This window comes from Pan troglodytes, chromosome 6 (assembly GCF_028858775.2).
Source record: "Pan troglodytes isolate AG18354 chromosome 6, NHGRI_mPanTro3-v2.0_pri, whole genome shotgun sequence".
In the NCBI taxonomy this organism is placed as follows: Eukaryota; Metazoa; Chordata; class Mammalia; order Primates; family Hominidae; genus Pan; species Pan troglodytes.
In genome coordinates this window covers 153,963,658-153,985,722 of record NC_072404.2, presented here as the reverse complement: position 1 = coordinate 153,985,722, position 22,065 = coordinate 153,963,658, and the positions used below count along the sequence as shown (strand labels likewise).

At 40.2% G+C, this 22,065-nt stretch overlaps 1 protein-coding gene across 2 annotated transcripts in view; it reads left to right on the top strand.

Moving 5' to 3' along the window:
* The window catches only part of SVOPL (SVOP like), an 86,674-nt gene extending 70,694 nt beyond the window's left edge, over window positions 1-15,980 (top strand). Inside the window, exons 11-12 of one of the 2 annotated variants that reach the window (XM_016945514.4) lie at window positions 13,743-13,856; window positions 15,644-15,980. In XM_016945514.4, coding sequence (XP_016801003.1) covers window positions 13,743-13,856; window positions 15,644-15,655 — 126 coding nt within the window. In that variant the 3' untranslated portion in view covers window positions 15,656-15,980. Of the gene's footprint in view, window positions 1-13,742; window positions 14,299-15,643 lie in introns of those variants that run through there. The other variant, XM_016945515.4, reaches the window with a different exon arrangement.
* Window positions 15,981-22,065: the final 6,085 nt, after the last annotated feature.

Here is a 22,065-nt window from a genome sequence, read left to right as displayed (position 1 = left end):
AAGAGTATAAATTTCACCCAAATATCATAGTACTTTTTATAGCCTGCTCTTTTACTCTCTCTCTCTCTTTTTCTTTTTTTATGTATGGACAGAGGAGAGGGAGGGGAGAAAGAAAAGGAAAAGGAAGAAAAAGATCTTTTGTTCGTATGTTGTAGACATTTTTCATGTCCATAAATATAAAAAATAAGCATTAAGCTGAAAAATATTTCATTGTACGTATATCCCAAAAGTTACTTTTCAGTTAGTTCTGTATTATTGAACATCTCAACTATTTCAGAAAGATTTTAATATAAACCACAATAATAAGGCTAGGCATGCTGGCTCACATCTGTAATCCCAGAATTTTGGGAGGCTGAGGCAGGCGGATCATTTGCGGTCAGGAGTTAGAAACCAGCCTGGCCAACATGGCAAAACCCCGTCTCTACTAAACAAAAATTATCTGAGTGTGGTGGCGGGCGCCTTTAATCCCAGCTACTCTGGAGGCTGAAGCAGGAGAATCGACTGAAACTGGGAGGTGGAGGCTGCAGTGAGCTGAGATCACGCCACTGCATTCCATCCTAGGCAGCAGAACGAGACTCTATCCCTCTCCCCACCCCCACCGCCCCCCCCCCAAAAAAAAAAAACAGTAATGAGCATCCTTGTGCTTGCTTTTGTTTTTTGTTTTGTTTTAAGACAGGGTCTCACTCTGTTGCCCAGGCTGACAGGCAGGGGTGCAATCACAGCTTATTGCCACCTCAACTTCCTGGGCTCACATGATCCTTCTATCTCAGTCTCCTGAGTAGCTGGGACTGCAGGTGCTCACCACCACATCCTGCTATTTTTTTTTTTTTTTTTTGTAGAGGTGGTGTCTTGCCATGTTGCCCAGGTTGGAGGCTGAGCTTGAACTCCTGGGCTCAAGCAATCCTCCCACTTTGGCTCCTAAAGTGCTGGGATTACAGGCGTGAGCCATCGGGCCCAGCTGTGCTTACATTTTTATCCAATTGTGCAATTATCTCCTTAGGGTGAATCCCTAGAAATTGGATTGGTAGGTGAAGGGGTCTGCTTGCTTTCATTTTGGTACATTGTGCTCAAGTCCTCTTGGGCGAGCTTGTACCAGTGCCTGAGAGCCTTGTTGCTTCACATATCTGCCACAGATGTTAGTCTTTCATCTTTGCCAATCTCACTGGCAATAAATGATACCTCTTTATTATTGTAATTAGTGTTTCTTTTATTAGGAATGGTACTGAATGTTCTTATTCATATTTTAATTGGGTGATTTATCTTTTTTAGCTTGCCCACTCAGGTACTTGCCCATTTTTCAATTCAGTCTTTAAAGCATGGATCTGTAAGAGTCTCTCATAAATATGTGTGTATATATATGTGTGGGTGGGTGGGTGGGTTTGTCTATAAAGGATTTTTAGCAGTTTTTCTGACATATTACAAATATTCCGCATTTGGCAATTACGTTGCAGAGATTTGTTATTTGTCTTTCATTCTCGTTCGTGTTCTCCTTTTTCTGTGCGGGGTTCATAGACACTCAAATGTATCAGTATTTCTCTGTATATTTCTCGAGTCTGCAACTAGGATTATAAAAAACACACACCTCTTTTCTTCCAGGCCTTCTATGGCATTTTCTTTTTTGAGAGGGCAAGGGGGGGAGTGTACACTTTTGATTGAAGTATAACATACACGTGGAAGTGCCCACATCGTACGTGTCCAACTTACTCACATTTCACAAAGTGAATGCAACCCAGATTCTGACCCAGATATCCCTGCTGTGCCCTCTTCCAGGCCATGGGCGTCTGTTGAGGCGTGAGGTCCAATGCCGGAAACAGCTGTACAATTTCCCCCAGTGGCAAGCCGGCTGTCTCAACACGACGTATTGAAAATCCATTTTTTACTCATAGGTTAGAAATGTCTGTTTGCTTATGTTCCCGCAATTGGCCTATTTCTAGCTCGCTATTTTAGTCCATTGATCTGTCTGCTTTTGTCACTGACATGTTCTTTTTATTACTCTAATGAGATTTATAGCACGTTTTTTAAACTGGCTGTTCCAAACCTACTTCATTGCTCTTTTTCAGAATCACTTAGTAACATTCCGCCCAAATCCTATTAACATTTTAATTGTTAATGTGTTCAATGTAACAGCTAATAGAGGAAAAATTGACTTTTTTTCTTATAGCGTTGTCTATGTATCCAAGAACAAGGTTTGTCTCTTTCTTTGTTCAATCTTTCCTCCTATGGCCCTTGCCGGGATTTTATTGTTTTCTTCAAATAGATCCTATGTGTCTTGCTATGTTTATTCCTAGGCATCTTATGGCATTTTGTTGTTATTAGGAATGGATTATTTTCTTTCATTATAACTTCTATTTTAACATTCCAAGTAGTTATCTATATTTAGAAGGCTATTGATTTTTTTAATATTGATTTTTAAACAACCAGCTTACTGAATGCATTCCTAATACTTTCTCATTTGAGTCTCTTGAGTTTTTCAGGTTTATAATTGTAGCCCTTCTGCGATTTCTATCTATCCCTTGATGCTGAATGCTTCCAATCAGCATTTAATATGCTTCGGGTTCCACAGCTTCCGAGCTGTAAAATCAACCTTGTTCACTACTGCTTTTCTCCTCTTTCCAGCTAACCTCCTTAAGAGTTCTCTTCCCGCTTCATTTCCTGCCTTCCACTCATTCCTTCACCTCCTCCAAGCTGGCTGCAGCCATCTCTACTCCACCAAAATCATTCTTGGTAAGGTCTCCAGTGACCTCTGTGTCTCCAGGTTCAAAGGTCGTTTTAACCCCTCATCTCACCTGACCTTTGACCTGCGTTAAGGACTCCTGGCCGTGCTCTCCCTCCGGCATCCCGTGTTCCCTTCTGGTGGCTCCATCACTTGCACTCTGTGGGTTTCCTCCGACCTCTGTGGCGGCTGCTTCCCCATCTCTTTGTGACTTGTCTTCCTCTACTCTTTCTTTGGTTGTGGATTTCTTGTTGCTCAATATTAGACCCTTCTAGTTTCTTATTTCACTCTCCATTGAGATGGTATCATCCATTTTATGACTTTAGTTACCAGTGACTTCCTCATGAACCCCAAACTTCTATCTCTAGACGAGGCCTTGCTTCTCGCTCCAGATTCATCCACCTGATTATCTCCCCAGCATTTTCGCCTGGATGTCTCAAAAGCATCTTAAATCTAGCATGTTTGAAATTAAACTCCTGACATCTCTCCCCAAACCCGTCTGGCCTCCCTGCTGTGAGCTCTTATGGCACCTTGAGCTTTTCCTTCATATCACTTATTGTATTGAGAGAGGAGAATGAAAAAAAAAAACAAAAAACAGTTAAGCAGACAGTTAGGGCAAGTCCTCCATAGAATTATTTTTTTTTTGTTTTGTTTTCTCGAGACAGAGTCTAGCTCTGTCACCCAGGCTGGATGCAATGGTACGATCCCAGCACACTGCAACCTCTGCCTCCTGGGTTCAAGCAATTCTCCTGCCTCAGCCTCCCGAGTAGCTGGGATAACAGGCATGCGCCACCACGCCCAGCTCATTTTTGTATTTTTAGTAAAGATGGGGTTTCACCATGTTGGCCAGGCTGGTCTTGAACTCCTGACGTCAGGTGATCCGCCTGCCTCCGCCTCCCAAAGTGCTGGGATTACAGGTGACAGCCACTGTGCCTGGCCTGTAGAATTCTTTTAAACAGAGGAACAGCCTAAAATATCAAGCTGTAGCTGCACAGAGAAGGGAGCAAGGCCCAATGTGGAGATGCCTTTGTTCTTTGTGTAATGAGCGGGCTCCTTGGGAAAAAATTTCCTCCCCTTTCAGACATGTCCACAGTGGGCTCTGTGGGAACTTGCATAGAAGGGAGGCTTGCCTGAGACATACCCACAGCTGCACAGATAAGGGCAGTTACACAAGTAACTACGCAGATAAGGGAAGTTACACAGGTAGGGAAGTTTCTTATAAAAGCTTTTGTATTCAACTGAAAAATGGCAACCCTCTTCTGGGTCCCCTCTCCACAGTGGAGAGCTTTCCTCTTCCGCTTAATAACTTTCTCTCCAACCTCACCCTTGGTGTCCACATTCCTTAATTTTCTTGGTCGTGAGACAAGAACTCCAGGTAATACCTCAGACAACAAGACTGCAACAATATTGTAATTGCCCATTTATTTTCCAGGCTATTTAAAATCAATCTCTTCCAATAGACTTTACTCGCCATGAGGACCAGGACGTGTGCATAGTTGGCTAATTTTTGTGTTCCCGGCTCCTACCGTAGTAACTCTTACTTGAGTGACCTGGTGCTCAAAACATTTTATGAATGATTTCTAACTGGCTTTTCTTTTTTAAATAGAAAAAAACAATTTTAAAAAAATTTATTTGTATTCAACTATTTTACTGAAATATGAATTTGAGTCCTTGGAGAAACAGATGCCAACATGGAATTGCACATGCAAGAGGTTCATTGGAAAACACCCGAAGGCTGCTGGAGTGGGGAGGGAGAGCCCTGGACCGCAATGCTGGGTGGCCAGCGAGGACTCCCTCTCAGCCAGAGCCTTTGCCTCAGCTGGTGAACTATTGAGATTTATTTGACAGTATTTGTCATTTTTGAATCAATTCTCATAAATGGATGGTGACTGGGACTGTTTGTGGTTATGTGTTTTATCTTGTTAGTTTCCAGAATGATTGTCATTCTATTTTTTTTTTTTTTTTTTTTTTTTTTTTTTTTTGCCCAGGTTAGAGTGCAGTGGTATGATCTCGGGTCACTGCAACTTCTGCCTCCCAGGTTCAAGAGATTCTCCTGCCTCAGCCTCCCAAGTAGCTGGGATTATAGGCGCCTGCCACCACGCTCAGCTAATTTTTGTATTTTTAGTAGAGACCGGGTTTCGCTGTGTTGGCCAGGCTGATCTCAAGCTCCTGACCTTGGGTGATCCATCTGCCTCGGCCTCCCAAAGTGCTAGGATTACAGGCATGAGCCACTGCACCCAGCCTTCATTCTAGTCTTATTAAAAAGACATGGGAAAATTTTCTTTTCTCTCTAGACTCTGTTCCTTGGAGATTTGAAAGAGCTACCTGTGAAAGAGGGAGTCCTGGCACTTTTGAGGATGTGGTTCTTTGGTCATTCTCTGTTTCTTCTCTGGTTGTTTCTCTTAGTTTTATCTTTTTTTTTTTTTTAAATAAATGTCAGGAAAAATTTTTATTGAATGCTTCATTCAAATTTATTAGCATTGAACTGTGGGGAGAATTCTCTTGTGGTTCTTTTCCTTTCCTCTACATTAGCAATTATTTTCTCTTTCACATTTTTTTCTCTTTTTTAGAGCTGGGGGCTCATTGTGTTGCCCAGGCTGGTCTTGAACTCCTGGCTTCAGGTGACCCTCCCATCTCAGCCTCCCAAAGTGCTGGGATTACAGTTATGCACCACTACACCCAACCTTCTTTCACATTCTTAATGCCATGCTTTTTTACTTTAATTTCTAACTAGGTTTATTTTTTCCTAAAATAAAATATTTCATGCATCAATTTATCAACCCCATTTGTTTCTATTTTCCAGTGTATTCACTTAAGCTTTTGTTTTTATTTCCGTTGCACTAATTTCTTAGGTTTATTAACTTTAACTTCTTGAATTGGAAGAATAGTTCATTGTTTCCATTATTTCTTATATTAACTTTTTTTTTTTTTTTTTGAGATAAAGTTTTGCTCTGTTGCCCAGGTTGGAGTGTAACGGCACAATTTCGGCTCGCTGCAACCTCTGCCTCCGAGGTTCAAGAGACTCTCCTGCCTCAGCCTCCCAAGTAGCTGGAATTTACAGGTGCCCGCCACCACGCCTGGCTAACTTTTTTTGTGTTTTTAATAGAGACGGGGTTTTGGCATGTTAGCCAGGCTGGTCTTGAACTTCTGACCTCAGGTGATCCTCCCGCCTCGGCCTCCCAATGTGTTGGGATTACAGGCGTAAGCCACCATGCCCAGCCCACTATATTAACATATTTTATATTAACAAGATTTACAGTCATTTACATTGTTTTCTTAATATAAAAATATGCTTGTTGTAAAGCTTCATAGAAGTATGTAACTGAATATCATCAAAATTAAGGCTGTTGACCAGGCATGGTGGCTTACGCCTGTACTCCCAGTGCTTTAGGAGGTCAAAGTGGGAGGATTGCTTCATCCTGGGAGTCTGAGACCAGCCTGAGCAACACAGTGGGGCCCCATGTCTACAAAAAATAAAAAAACTAGCTGGGTGTGGTGGCAGATGTCTGTAGTCCCAGCTACTTGAGAGGCTGAGCTGAGAGGATCACTTGAGCCCAGGAGGTCGACACTGCAGTGAGTCGTGACCACACCACTGCACTCAGCTTGGGCAACAGAGTGAGACGCTGTCTCAATGAAAAAAAAAACGAATAAAGAAATTAAGGTTTTTGAGACAGAAATAATTTTGTAAAGGTTTATCGAAAGCCAAATGTGATGACCACAAAGTTGGGAGTGTTCTGGAGTCTGTCGCAAGGAGAAAGGTTTTTATAGGAAAGTTTAAAAGAAGAGAAGGAGATCTTTCATGTCAGAGTTTTCCTCTTTTCATTGGAGGGTATAATAGAGAGGTTACATTCATTAGCTGCAGATTACAACATACAGGATACAAAGATCTATGTGCAAGATAGTAAAATTTCATGCTTCATCTAATCTATTTTTTAGACAGAGTCTCACTCTGTCGCCCAGGCTGAAGTGCAGTGGTGCAGTCTCCGCTCACTGCAACCTCTGCCTGCCGGGTTCGAGCAATTCTTGTGCCTCAGCCTCCTGAGTAGCTGGGACCCCAGGTGCATGCCCAGCTAATTTTTTATTAGTAGAGAAGGGGTTTCACCGTGTTGGCCAGGCTGGTCTCAAACTCCTGGCCTGAATTGATCCACCTGCCTTAGCCTTCCAAAGTGCTGGGATTACAGGCATGAGCCACCGCACCCGGCCTGCTTTAGCTGATCTTAAAATACATCCACACCCTATTCAGTGTCAGCAGGTTATACATTGATCAGTACATCAACAATGTGAGGAATTTACCATAAGTTTCTTTACTTGGAGACAGAATGTCACCATCAAATCACAAGACCTCCCCAAAATGGATTAATTTGGAAGCCTGCTTGTTTCTAAAGTAAACTGTCAAATGTGACCTGTAAGTTATAAGGGAAAATTATCTGTAATTTATTACCAGAGATAATCACTGTAGTTCTTCCAGATGCTTTCATATACATATATTTTGTCTCTCTGGGCATGTCTGTGTGTGTTCCAGTCATATTTGTATATATGTGGATGTGTATGTATATATAGATGTGTGTTTTATATACATGTTATATGTATTATATACAGATGCATGTGTATCTGTAGATAGAGTTACTTCCATGAATATCTGTATATCTATCTAGATATATCTGTGTTATGGTGACCTGCAGAGGCAGATGGATAACCCCCTTTTCAAAGTTTGGTTCACTTTTTGAGACTGATGATGACACGAACACACACCAAGAGGGCATAAAAAGGTTTCTTACCTTACTTTACAAAATTGAGGTCCTGGGAGAGCAGGACAGACCTCTCAAGCAGGTCAAAAATGGCCTGAGAGCAAGGGAAGGGGACTGTGGTTAGGGGGTGGAAATGGGGTGAGGGTGCCTATGCAAGGGCAGGGGCTTTTGTGGTTTAAGCCTCCTGCTAGCACCAAAGGAAGGAGCACTCAGGCTTTCTCATAAGCTTGTCCAGATGTGGAACACAAAAGGAAGGGGGAGGAGTGAGGCTTAAAGGCCATCAGCAAATGTCGGATGGAGTCAGACACCTCTTTACAGTATATAGCTACATCTGTGTGAATATATATGTAGACATGTCTGTGTATAAACACACACATCTACATATATATATATATATGGCAACTGCATTTTCTCACTAATAATCTTATGTCAGTACATGTAGATTACCCTTATTCTTTTAAGTAGGTGCATAGATTTCTGTGGCATGCATGTGCCATAATTAGATAGCCATCACCTTGTCAATGAATACATTGTTTGCATTTTATTTTTTTCTGCTATTTACAAGCAATGGGAAACTGAACATTATGCACAACACGCCTTTGTCCACATGCGAGTATTTTTTTCAAGAGATGGGATCTTGCTTTGTTGCCCAGACTGCAGAGGCTATTCACAGGAGTGATCATGGCTCACTGTAGCCTCAAACTTTGGGCTCAAGTGATCCTCCCACCTCAGCCTTCAAATATTTGGGACTATAAGCATGCACCATCATGCCCAGCTTATGTGCAACTATTTTAATCATTTAACATACAGTTATTGAGCCCTTTTATGTTCCACACACTTTAAAATAGTCAAGGTCTGATTCTTTGAAGTTACATACTAGTGGAGAACGGACAAGGGATGAACAGTCAGTTAATACATCAGATAATGATTAATGCTATGAAAACATAAAACAGGCAAAGGAGCTAGTGATGAGGTGGTTAGAGCTTCTACAATAGGGCAGAGACACGTGGGAAGTAAGGCAGGGACTCAGGAGCATGTTGGAGGGAAAAGCAGAATTCTGTAGAAAAAGAGTGTACATTTAAAAGTGGATGACCAATCTTATCAAATTATGTTTTATATTTTTTAAAAGTATGCACTTCTCAGTATAATAATTTATTAGAAACATTCTTTTTTTCTCCCCTACATCTTCCCATTTCCCCCTACCCCTGGTAATCACCGTTTTATTCTATGTATCTGATTTCTTTTTTCTTTTTTAGATTCCACATATAAGAGAGAGCATGCAGTATTTGTCTTTTTGTGCCTGGCTTCTTATTAGTTTTTAGCATAATGTCCTCTAGGCTCATTCATGTTGTTGCAAATGGCATTTCCTTCTTTTTCAAGGCCGACTCTTCTTTCATTGTATGTATATATCACACTTTATTCATCTGTTGGTGGACACTTGAGTTGTTTCTGTATTTTGGCTGCTGTGAATAATGCTGCAATGAGCATTTGTGGTAGGAGTGCAGATATCTTTACAAGGTGGTGATTTTCTTTTCTTTTTTCTTTTTTTGAGATGGAATCTCGCTCTGTCGCCCAGGCTAGAGTGCAGTGGCACGATCTCGGCTCACTGCAAGCTCCGCCTCCCGAATTCATGCCATTCTCCTGCCTCAGTCTCCCAAGTAGCTGGGACTACAGTTGCCCGCAACCACGCTCGGCTAATTTTTTGTATTTTTTAGTAGAGACAGGATTTCACCATGTTAGCCAGGATGGTCTCGATCTCCTGACCTTGTGATCCACCCGCCTCGGCCTCCCAAAGTGCTGGGATTACAGGCGTGAGGCACCGCGCCCAGCCTATTTTCTTAGGGTGTGTATCCAGCAGAGGGATTGCTGAATCGTCTGGTAGTACTACTTTTAACTTCCTTAGGAATATCCACAGGATTTTCCATAGTGGCTTTACCACTGACAGTCAGTTTCCTTTCTCTACATTCTCGCCAAAGCTTATCTCGTGTTTGTGATAGACATGTGAGGTGATATATCTTACTGTGGTTTTGATTTTCATTTTCCTGATGATCAGTGAGGTTGAGCACATTTTCATATACCTCTTGGCCATTTGTATGGCTTCTTTGGAGAAATGTCTATTCAGGTCTATAAACACATTGTTAAACAAGCATCCGTTTCTTTTCATCATCACCAAAAGGGATAGCATTTTTTTTTTTCTTTTGAGACACTGTCTCGCTCTGTCACCGAGACTGGAATGCAATGGCACAATCATGGCTCATTGCAGCTTCAAACTCCTGGGCTCCAGCGATCCTTCCACCTCAGCCTTCTGAGTAGCTGGGAGTACAGGCGTGTGCTGCTGTGTCTGACTAATTTTTTTATTATTTGTAGAGACAGGGTCTCCCTCTGTTGCCCAGGATGGTCATGAACTCCTGGGCTCTAGCTAGAGATCCTCCCAGCTCAGCCGCCCAAAGCTCTACAGTTACAGATGTGAGCCACTGTGCCTGGCCAGGGATAGCAAGTTTTTAAACCTTTTTCAATCTGGTGAACGATAAATTATATCTTGTCTTAATTTGCACTTTGTTCATTATTAATCAACTTGAGCAGCTTTCATTTACTATCTTCATATTTTATTAAATTTTTAATGTAATTTGCAATTTTTCTACAGGCTATTAGCCATGTATCATCATACTACAGATGTTTTTACATTGTTTCTAATTTGGTTTTACTATCAAGTTTTTTGGCAAACAAAATATTAAATTTGTATGTAGTCAGTTTACCAATTATTTTCACTTAAGGTGTTTGTTTTCTGTCAGGCTTAAATGGCCTTCATCACTTGTTCATATTTCTGCAAATATTTATAAAAATGAAAGTTCAGAGGCTTTCAGTGTTTCATGTAACTTTAAATTGATTTTTTTTCCTTTTTTTTTTTTTTTTTTGAGACGGAGTCTCACTCCATTGTCCAGGCTGGAGTGCAGTGGTGTGTCCTCAGCTGACTGCAACCTCTGCCTCCTGGGTTCAAGCAATTCTCCTGTCTCAGCCTCCCGAGTAGCTTGGACCACAGGTGTGCACCACCACGCCCAGCTAATTTTTCTACTTTTAGTAGAGACGGGGTTTCACCTTGTTGGTCAGGCTGGTCTTGAGCTCCTGACCTCAGGTGATCCACCCACCTTGGCCTCCCAAAGTGCTGGGATTACAGGCATGAGCCACCACGCCTGGCAAATTGATTTTTTCATAATTTATTTATACATAGGCCTGAAGTAAGGATCTAGCTCTAAAAAGCAACAAAACAATGAAAAAGCAACAAAACAATGCCTAGCTGGCTGTTCCTAGGCCATCAATCATCCTTGTGTGTCACCCCTCAAATGATTAAACATTTCCCTGTTATAATAAACCAAATGTCATAGATACTTGGATCTATTTTGTGACTCATTGCTTTACTGATCTCTTTATTCCAGCACCAACACTACACTGCTAATGATTGCAACTTTAATTCCCCCTAGGCAAATAACCTCTCTGACTCCCTATACCCCCACGTTTTCAGAAGTTGCCTAATTTTTTTATGTGTTAATTCTTTCAAATTAACTTTACTACATAAAGAATCCAGTTTATTTAAAAAGTTTGTTGTAATTTGTCTTTTGACATTTCTGTATCTCTTGTTTTTTTTTTTTTTTTTTTTTTGGAGACGGATCTCACTATGTTGCCCAGGTTGGAGTACAATTATAGGGACTATTCTCAGGTGCAATTATAGAACACTGCAGCCTCTAACTCCTGGCCTTAAGTGATCCTCCTGCCTTAACCTCCCAAGTATCTGGGACTACAGGTGCATGCTACTCTGCCCAGCCAACTTAACTTTAGAATTAGTTTTTTCTCAAAATCCTGCTGGGATTTTAATTTCTATTAGAATTACAGATTGTTTTGGTGAGGATTATATTTTTACAAGATTGTATTTGCCTAAGAACTGAAGTAGATTTTTAAATGTACTTAGTAGAGTTATAATTTTCTTATACATTTCTTGTTTATTCCTAAGTATTCTATTTTTGTTCCTATTAGCTGTGTCCTATAAATTTAACATGTTGTGTTTTCATTCCATTCCATGTATTTTTAATTTTTCTTGAGACTTCTTTAGTGCATGGATTACATAGAAGTGTTTGGATATTTTGCTGTTACCTGTTCTTAGCTTGACATCCTTTTAGGACTAGAACACACTATGATTTCAATTCTTTTAAATCTTTGAGGATCCTTTTAGGGCCCTGGATATGGTTTATCTTGGTGAGCGTTAAGTGGGCACCTGAACAGAAGATGTATTCTGTCATTGGGTGGCCTGTCCTACAAGTGTCAGTTAGATCCCATTGCTTGATGGTGTCATAAAATTCTATGCTGATTTGCTGTCTAATAGTCCTATCAATTGTTGAGGTAGGAGTATTAAAGTCTCCAACTATTTGTGGATGTCTACTTTTCCTTTTATTTCTAACAGTTTTGCTGAATGTATTTTGAAGCTCTTTTATTTGATGTATAACCTTCAGTATAGCTACGTCTTCTTGGTGGATTGACCCTTGCGTCTTCATGTAATGTCTCTCTATTCCTGGTCTGGGCTGCTTTTTAGAAGAAGAGATTAACAACAGATCTCTTTCCTTTTGATACAGTAAATCTGGAGTGGTCTCCAAAAATCTGCATTTTAACAAATTTCCAAGATGATTTTTATAATCAGGTATGACTCAGAGTTCTTGCTTACAAACAATAGAAACTGACTTTAGTAAACTTAGGTAGAATTTATTGGAAAAATACCCAGTAACATCTACTGGATTGTGGAGTCTTGTTACGAAGCTTCAGGGAAGGCAAAAAGCCTAGGCACTTACTCTCCCTGACCCTGGCTGCTGGAGCACAGTTAGGTGACCCAAACAAACTCAACCCATCCGGGTCTCACACCACCCAGGACTTTAAATGTGGTGTAAAGGATGTAAAATGGGGACAGTTTAGGATTCATTCTGGTGGTGGCGAGAATTTTGGTGTCCAGTAATAGAAGTAGCAATAATGACAGAATCTAGACACATGCCTAATTATGGCATGATCTGATCTTAGTTTAGACTGCCTGGCCTTTTGGTTTCTATCCCTTTTCTGAGCTTGCTTCCAAGATTTCCAGCAGTAAAACACACACACACATACACACACACACACACACACACACACACACGCAGACGTTATACAAACTCCTGTTTGGGGAAAATTGTAATTATTTTGGGAGACAAAATCAGCATAGTACCTGTCACTTGCTAGGTCAATTGCAAAATAATTAGTGAGATCAATGTTGTGGGTTCTGTTTGCACGGTGAGTGGAATTATTTAGTGTTTTGGAAAGCAGCAGCCCTGAAACACAGGAGGTACGCTCCCAAATTGTGTATCATAAGAGAAGCTAAGTGGTGGTGGTAACACTAGGCTGTGTGTTCAGGATCTGTATGTGACTTTGGACAACTAATTACTGAGACTAGTCACTTAGTCTAGGCTCATCTGTAAAGGGAAGAAATTGTATTCAGCCAGATAGTTTCTAGGTCTTTCTAAATTATAATACATTATTCTGTGATTCTAGAGAGCTTTGCTGTTGGTTAACCACTTCATACTTTACTGTCGTTGTGAGATTAGTGGAGAACTATCAAGAACACAGACCAAGAGAAACTGAAGTATGAGATGGAGTATCTGAATTACCAGTATCTGCGTGAAAAGATCCAGGCCAAAGCATGTGTACAGATGGACAGAAACCCAGTTACTGTGGAAAAATTGACACCAAAGAGTTTTGGTGTCACACAACTCCATAACCGGAGACAAGACACATTAGCAATCCTTTCAGAGACTCTGAGATAACACCTCTTCCAAAAAAAACTTTCACCTGTTTCATGCTGTCAGGACTGAAGAGATAATGGATATTTGGCAGAGAGAGGATATAGCATGAAGTGAGAGTTAGAAGTTAAGCAAGCTGAAATGGTATGAGAAAGGGGGTGGGGAAACGGGCAGATCCCCCATCTTTTCCATATATCAAAACTTGGCTCTGGAGATGCCTGACAGGTGGGTGCCAAGAGAGGTCTTACCTGGCCAATGTGTGTTAATACCAGTTCCTGTTCTTGGACTAATCACACAAAATGACTACACCAGATTGGCTCAGATAAATCAATTTGTCAGGAAGGTATAACCTGTAGAATGGCTGCAAAGGACCATCTTAGTGAAGTGAATCTGTATTTTCTCTTTCACATAAAGAACAGTTTAGAGGTAACTGGAGCATAATAAATTGAGTAATTCTCTTGTGACTTGCAGGTTCTTATGAGTGCATCAATACTGGGGGCCCTGTGTCTCTTCTCATCTGTCTGTGTTGTATGCGCCATTTCTGCATTTACTCTCCCCATCGAAACCAAAGGACGGGCCCTCCGGGTGAGTGATGCAGGGAACTCTGAAGTCTTTTCAACTACCACTTTTGCCCAGAGCAAATGAACTTGGTATATGGGCATCATTGTAGTTAAAATAACTAATAATTCATATCAGATTTCTTTCTGTAAAGTTGTGGTTTGAATAACAAGGACTTTGTTTTTCTAGTGACAGTTGTAGAGGCCTGAGGATTCTATCCTTCCCACTTTTCTTTCTTTTTTTTTTTTTTAAGACAGAGTCTGACTCTGTTGCCCAGGCTGGAGTGCAGTGGTGTGATCTTGGCTCACTGCAACCTCCACCTCCTGGGTTTAAGTGCTTCTCCTGCCTCAGCCTCCCAAGTAGCCGGGACTACATGCACGTGCCACCATGCCTGGCTAATTTTTTGTATTTTTGGTAGAGACGAGGTTTCACCATGTTGGCCAGGCTGGTCTCAAACTCCTGACCTCAAATGATCCACCTGTCTTGGCCTCCTAAAGTGCTGGAATTACAGGTGTGAGCCACCATGCCCGGCCTAGTTTGCCTATCTTTAAGGCTAGTTTATTTTTAATGTAACAATGCATTTTAATCAGATTAGGTGATCTATTATGTAATTGTGAATTTAGGGCTTTGTTTAGGTTCCTTACTTGGAAAGGTGATCCAGTCATTGAGTGCTTAAAGCCAGAGACTTACATGATTCATGTGCTTCCTTTTAATTATAAGCAAAAGGATTATCAGATCCTTTATACAAATGAGGAAACTAAGACACAAGTCGAGCAACTTGTATAAAGGAGCACACTAATATTGCAGTGAGGCTAGAATTTAAACCAGATTGTAACACTAAGGGATAGGAATTTAGCGTCACTTAATTTTGCAAATAATGATACATATAAATGGAAACCTGACTCAGCATCTAGAATCTCCTATTCAAGTCATATCCACCTAGAAGGCTTTTCCTCTTCTGTTGACTGGGACTTGGTTTTAGCACTATGGGGAAATGATTCTGCATGATTGTTTATAGCCTTTTAAACAAACAAGTAGGTTCAATACATACAATTGTCTGGGCTAACTGGCTACATGTCTTTGGGAAAAATCTTAAAATACACACCCACACCCACTCCCCCTACTTCAGTGTTGTGAGTGGTTACCATATGAAACCACCTGACTGACACCAATACAGCTTCTAGAAATGTTTATAAGAACATGGCAAAAATCGTAACTTCCTTCCAACAACACATACAGACAGCATCCTAATAATTTGGATGAACCAACCTGGTCAATAGTTTTAAAGTGGTGTTGATTCTGTGTTACAACTACTCTAAGAAACTCTGATTCGACGAGTCTGGTAAACTAAAAATCTAAAACACTATCTAGAAGGAGAATATTGGCCAGGTACAGTGGCTCACGTCTGTAATCCTAGCACTTTGGGAGGCTGAGGCAGGTGGATCACCTGAGGTCAGGAGTTTGAGACCAGCATGGCCAACATGGTGAAACCTTGTCTCTAAAAAAAAAGTTATATATATACACAGACACACACGTGTATATATATGTATGTATGTATATATGTATACATATAAATGTATATATAATGTATGTATATATATAAAACGTGAATTTTTCTAAATGACATCTGCATTATATTAGAATTAAAAAGTTAGCATTGTATCTTCAGATACACAAAGGTAAATGCTAGGATCTTCCCTCCTAATAATTTTTTATTAAAGAATCTTCTATTACTAAAATATCAGATAGCTCAGTATGAATGGACAAGACTTTTAAAAAGTCTATTACTGATCTATTAAATAACTTTCTTCCAGCAAATTAAATGAAGACCTGCAAAGCTATGTCTACCAGATGAGAAAAATGAATTCTATCTTCAGAACTGCGGTGCATTTTTTTAAAACTTGGTTTTACTTCTGTATGCTACTCGGTAATTAGTAAAGTGATTTTTTTTTTTAAAGGCATATATGGGAATGGGGTAGGTAACTGTATATTGATCTCTTCCTTGAGGGACAATATATAAAGTACTTTTATAAAATATAATTTAAGCTTTCAAAGGGGTGTGAGAGGGAGATGGTGGGGGGAAGATGGCTTTTCTTCGTTGAAATCAAGTCTGTAAACCTTTATATGAATAAATACTAAATTTTAAACTTACATTTGATATTTTCCCATGAGGTTTGTAGCTAAACTTGGACTGAAATTTTGTAGCTAAGGCAAGAACCTGGGATGATATCATTTCAAAACAACTAGAATAGCCATCAAGTTCAAATTCAAATTTGCCTATGTAACTTACAGCCTCCATAGTTTGATGAAAATTGCTTATTCATAAAATGCTTAAATTAGAGTGAGTATTACACATAATCACCAAGAAGCAGGGAATAAACCAATTTGCCCCTTACATTCCCTATCTCTAATTTTATTTTTTTATAGGGGGAATCTTTGATTCTCATGATAAAGATGAAAGAATGCAGCAAGCTTTCCGCCATCATGTAATTACAGGCCTGCCCTATTTTATTGTGCTTCCATATATTGCACTGTTACAAACAGCATGTGCTCACTTTGTCTCTGTGTTATATTTTGGTAATCTGTTATGGTGATTGGTGACCTTTGACATTACTATTGCAATTGTTTTGAGAGTGCCACTAACCACACTCATGTAAGAAGGCAAACTTAATACATGTGTGTTCTGACTGTGCTGCCTACTGGATGATCCCCCTTCTCCCTCCTTTTCCTTAGGCCTTCCTATCCCCTGAGACTCAGTAATATTGAACTTAGGCCAAATAACCCTACAATAGCCTGTAAATGTTTAAGTGAAAGGAAGACTCGCACATTTCTCATTTTAAATCAAAAGCTAGAAATGATTAAGCTTAGTGAGGAGGGTATGTTGAAAGTTACAGGCTCAAAGCTAGGCCTCTTATGCCAAACAGCCAAGTTGTGAATGCACAGGCAGAGTTCTTGAAGGGACTACTTTAGTAAAATGCACGAATGATAAGAAAGCACAACAGCCTTATTGCTAATGTGGAGAAAGTTTGGTCTGGATAGATCAAACTATCCACAACATTCCCTTAAGCCAAAACCTAATCTAGAGCAAGAGCCTACCTCTCTGTGAAGGCAAGTGCAAGGTGAAGCAGCAAGTGCTAATGGAGACACTACAGCAAGTTATACAGATTTAGCTAAAATCACTGATGGTAGTTACACTAAACAGATTTTCATGTCGATAAAATCGCCTTCTATTGGAAGAAGATGCCAACTAGGACTTTATAGTTACAAGTCAATGCTTGGTTTCAAAGAATAGGCTGACTCTCTTGTTAGGGACTAATGCAGCTGGTGAAGCCAATGCTCATTGACTGTTCTCAAAATTCGAGGGCCCTTAAGAATTATGCTAAATCTACTCTGCCTGTACTTTATAAATGGAACAATGCTTATGACAGAATTATCTTTTTATGGCATGGTTAATTTTTTAAGCCCATTTTTTGAGACCTACTGCTGAAAAAAAGGACTTCATCTAAAACATTACTGCTCACTGACAATGCACCTAGTTACCTAAGATCTTGATAATTTAATGTCTGTTAACAAAACATCCATTCTGCAGACCATAGATCAAGAAGGAATTCTGACTTTCAAGTCTTATTATTTAATAAATATATTTCATAAAGCTGTAGCTGCCACAGATAGTGATACCTCTGATGAATCTGGGCAAAGTAAATAGAAAACCTTCTGGAAACAATTCACCATTCTAGATGCCATTAAGAATATTTGTGATTCACAGGAAGAGTCAGAATAACTCAGGAGTGAGAAAGACATTGATTCGAACCTTCACAAATGACTTTTAGGGGTTCAAGATTTCAGTGACGAAAGGTACCGCAGATGAGACGGAAATACCAAGAGAACTAGAAGTGGAGCCAGAAGATGTGACTGAATTGCTGTCATCTCAAACTTGAACAGATGAGGACTTGCTTCTTGTGGATGAGCCAAGAAAGTGGTTTCTTGAGGTAGAGTCTACTCCTGGTGAAGATGCTGTGACCATTGTTGAAATGACAACAAAGGATTTAGAATATTATATGAACTTAGTTGAAGCAGTGGCAGAGTTTGAGAAGATTGACTCTAATTCTGAAAGATGTTCTACTATGGGTCAAATACTATCAAACAGCATCATGTGCTACAGAGAAATCTTTCATAAAAGGAGTCAATTGATGCAGCAAACTTCATTAAGGAATTGCCACAGCCACCCCAGCCTTCAGCAACTGCCACTCTGAACAGTCAGCAGCCATCAGTATTGAGGCTAGACCCTCCATCAGCAAAAGATTGACCCGCCGAAGGCTTAGATGATCATTGCACTTTTCAGTAATGAATTATTTCAAAATTAAGATATGTGAGAAGCTATTTGGTGAAAGAAAATTAAGGTATGTACAGTTCTTAGATATAATGTTATTGCACACTTAATAGGCTACAGTATAAACATAACTTTTATAAGCACTGGGAAACCAAACTATTTGTGACCATTTTTAATGTGATATTTGCTTTATTGCAATGGTCTGGAACTGAAACCGCAATCGTTGTCGTATGCCTCTACTTATATGCTATTTGTTTTGAAACCGTTCCATGCATGCAAGACATCACACCTGTGCACACTGAACTCCTAAGGTTATATATGCTGTAGAAAGAAAGCAACTAAGGTTTATGCATTTATGCATAGGTTATGCATTTATGTTTTGTCTCTTAATTGCCGTTCAGCTGTGTAGTCTTTTTTTTTTTTTTTTTTTTTGAGACGGAGTCTCCCTCTGTTGCCCAGGCTGGTGTGCAGTGGTGCAGTCTCGGGTCACTGCAAGCTCCGCCTCCTGGGTTCACACCATGCTCCTGCCTCAGCCTCCTGAGTAGCTGGGACTATAGGCACCCGCCACCATGCCTGGCTAATTTTTTTTTTTTTTTTTTTTTTTGTATTTTTAGTAGAGACGGGGTTTCACCATGTTAGCCAGGATGGTCTCAATCTCCTGATCTCGTGATCCGCCCGCCTCAGCCTCCCAAAGTGCTGGGATTACAGGTGTGAGCCACCGTACCCGGCCTCAGTCGTGTAGTCTCTTTAAAGCAGTCTTTAATGGCTTGTAAGTTGTATTCCTAGGTATTTTATTCTCTTTGTAGCAATTGTGAATGGGAGTTCACTCATTTGGTGCTCTGTTTGTCGTTATTGGTGTATAGGAATGCTTGTGATTTCTGCACATTGATTTTGTATCCTGAGACTTTGCTGAAGTTGCTTATCAGCTTAAGGAGATTTTGGGCTGAGACGATGGGGTTTTCTAAATATACAATCATGTCATCTGCAAACAGACAATTTGACTTACTCTTTTCCTAACTGAATACCCTTTATTTCTTTCTCCTGCCTGATTGCCCTGGCCAGAACTTCCAATACTATGTTGAATAGGAGTGGTGAGAGAGGGCATCCTTGTCTTGTGCCAGTTTTCAAAGGGAATGCTTCCAGTTTTTGCCCATTCAGTATATTGGCTGTGGGTTTGTCATAAATAGCTCTTATTATTTTGAGATACGTTTCATCAATACCTAGAGTTTTTAGCATGAAGAGTTGTTGAATTTTGTCAAAGACCTTTTCTGCATCTGTTGAGATAATCATGTGGTTTTTGTCATTGGTTCTGTTTATGTGATAGATTATGTTTATTGATTTGCGTATGTTGAACCAGCCTTGCATCCCAGGGATGAAGCCAACTTGATCGTAGTGGATAAGCTTTTTGATGTGCTGCTGCACTCGGTTTGCCAGTGTTTCACTTGAGGATTTTCGCATTGATGTTCATTAGGGATATTGGCCTGAAATTTTGCAAAAACTACTATTATAATATGAATGCCAAAATATTTATTTTGGACTGTTTGTACCTTGGGTTTTCTTAACATACAACCTCATTAGTGAATCCCTAAAAGGAGCAGTCAGATAACCAGCATCACCGTCAAAGTTTGGCACTTGGTTGCCTAGTTTGTTGTTCCTTCTTGTTAAGAACACCCTGGGCTGAATGTGGTGGCTCATGCCTGTAATCCCAGCACTTTGGAAGGCTGAGGCAGGAGGATTGCTAAAACCCAGGAGATGGAGGCTGCAATGAGCCATGATGGTGCCACTGCACTCCCGCCTGGATGACAGAGGGAGACCTGCCAAAAAAAAAAAAAAATAGAGAACACCCTGATTTTCCCTTGGAGAAATGCCACTTCTCAGGTCAGTACATTTTCATTTAAAAGGTGAGGAGGGCTTAACTCTGGTTGATCTGTATATTCTATCCTCTCCCCCAAAGCAATGGCAACTGGCATTCAGTCATTTGCAATGGAAAGATTCCTGACTGACTTTTTTCTGGTTCACTTGTCTTGGGGTTAAAGGCATTAGTACATAGGCAAAGAATCCACCTTCCCAAGTATCTTGCAGGGAATGTTAAAACAGCCTTTATTCCATACCACATGTGAAAACGTGGGAAAATAATTTTATTAAATGTTTAACTTGCAACTAACAAGGAAAGATTTTTTTAGGACTCTAATTAGGACTTAATTTGAAAATTAAGGAAGCAAATAGGTTGGCCCCATGAAAGATCTGTTAAATATCCAATAGTAAATTTAAAACATAGTAATTCTCAGAAATTACAAGAACCAAAACCTTTCAAACTTTATAAGTGGAATTAACATAGCTAAATTTAAAAAATGACTTCCAAAAGTCCCCACTCTGTGTCTTTCCCCCCTTCCCCAAATAACTTCCAGACAACTAGAAGTCTTCATGGCATCTTTGGTCCTCCTACTTTGGGAGTGGCTGGTATGAGGCAGAATAATCCAAGATACTTACCACCCGCTTTCCTTCCTGTCAGATTTTTTTTTAAATCTTTTAAGGCTGGTGAAATACACGTGTTAGAATTTTAAAAAACTGTTTTCCTATTACAGCTATTTATGGACTAGTAGCTTGCCCCTATATGGATCAATGTTACAGCTAGGGGAACAACAGTAGTAGTAATGGAGACTCAAAGTAGTTAGAACTCTGCTGAAGTAACATTCAGTAATTTTTCTATTAAAAAATCCTTGTGGTAAAATATTGACAGTAAAAATCCATCAAAGTTAGTTTTTATTAAAACCAAAGCACCAATCTGCCCCCAAAAATTAAAGACGAAGACTACTGCCTCAGATGTCCCTCTCAATAAGTAAAACCTTCATGGAGAAAAATCTGTGATCTGACTGACTAGCATTATTCTCACTCAGAAACATGACACCAGTATGTGAATTACAACAGTAAATTCACTTTCAAGATGAATATGCAATAAACATTTATAAAAAGACATCAACTATTAATTTACATAGGGCTATAAAATACTTTAAAAAATATGTACATGGTTATTCAAAAGGAGCTCAATTTCAGTAAGAAATTATATGGTTGAACACATGGTCACCATTTTTTTTTTTTTTTTTTTTTTGAGACAGAGTTTTGCTCTTGTTGCCCAGGCTGGAGTGCAATGGTGCAATCTCGACTCACTGCAACCTCCACCTCCTGGGTTCAAGCTATTCTCCCGCCTCAGCATCCCAAAGTAGCTGAGATTACAGGCACCCGCCACCACACCCAGCTAATTTTTTTGTATATTCTGTTGAGGTGGGGTTTCACCATGTTGGCCAGGCTGGTCTTGAACTCCTGACTTCAGGTGATCCACCCACCTCGGCCTCCCAAAGTGCTGGGATTACAGGTGTGAGCCACCGCGCCCGGCCATTCCCCATAATTTTTCTTTTTGTGACAGAGTCTTGCTCTGACACCCAGGCTGGACTACAGTGGTGCGATCTCACCTCACTGCAACCTCTGCCTCCTGGGTTCAAGCCGATTCTCCTGCCTCAGCCTCCCGAGTAGCTAGGATTACAGGCATGGGCCACCACACCCTGGTGATTTTGGTATTTTTAGTAGAGATGGGGTTTCACCATGCTGGTCAGGCTGGTCTCAAACTCCTGACCTCAGCTATCTACCCACCTCGGCCTCCCAAAGTGCTGGGATTACAGGCATGAACCACTGCGCCCGACCCATTCACCATAATTTTAATGGCCAATCAGATCACTCAATTTCTCTCATTCACAACAAATACATGTAAAATGAATGTATCTTCAATTTAAACCTAAAACCTGTTGTTCATATGCAGCAATTTACTTTGGGGATTCACATTAATTTGGACCAGAGCTCAGCAAAAGGAGTTCCTCTTCTCACTCTCTCTCCTTGGAACTCAAACGTAAG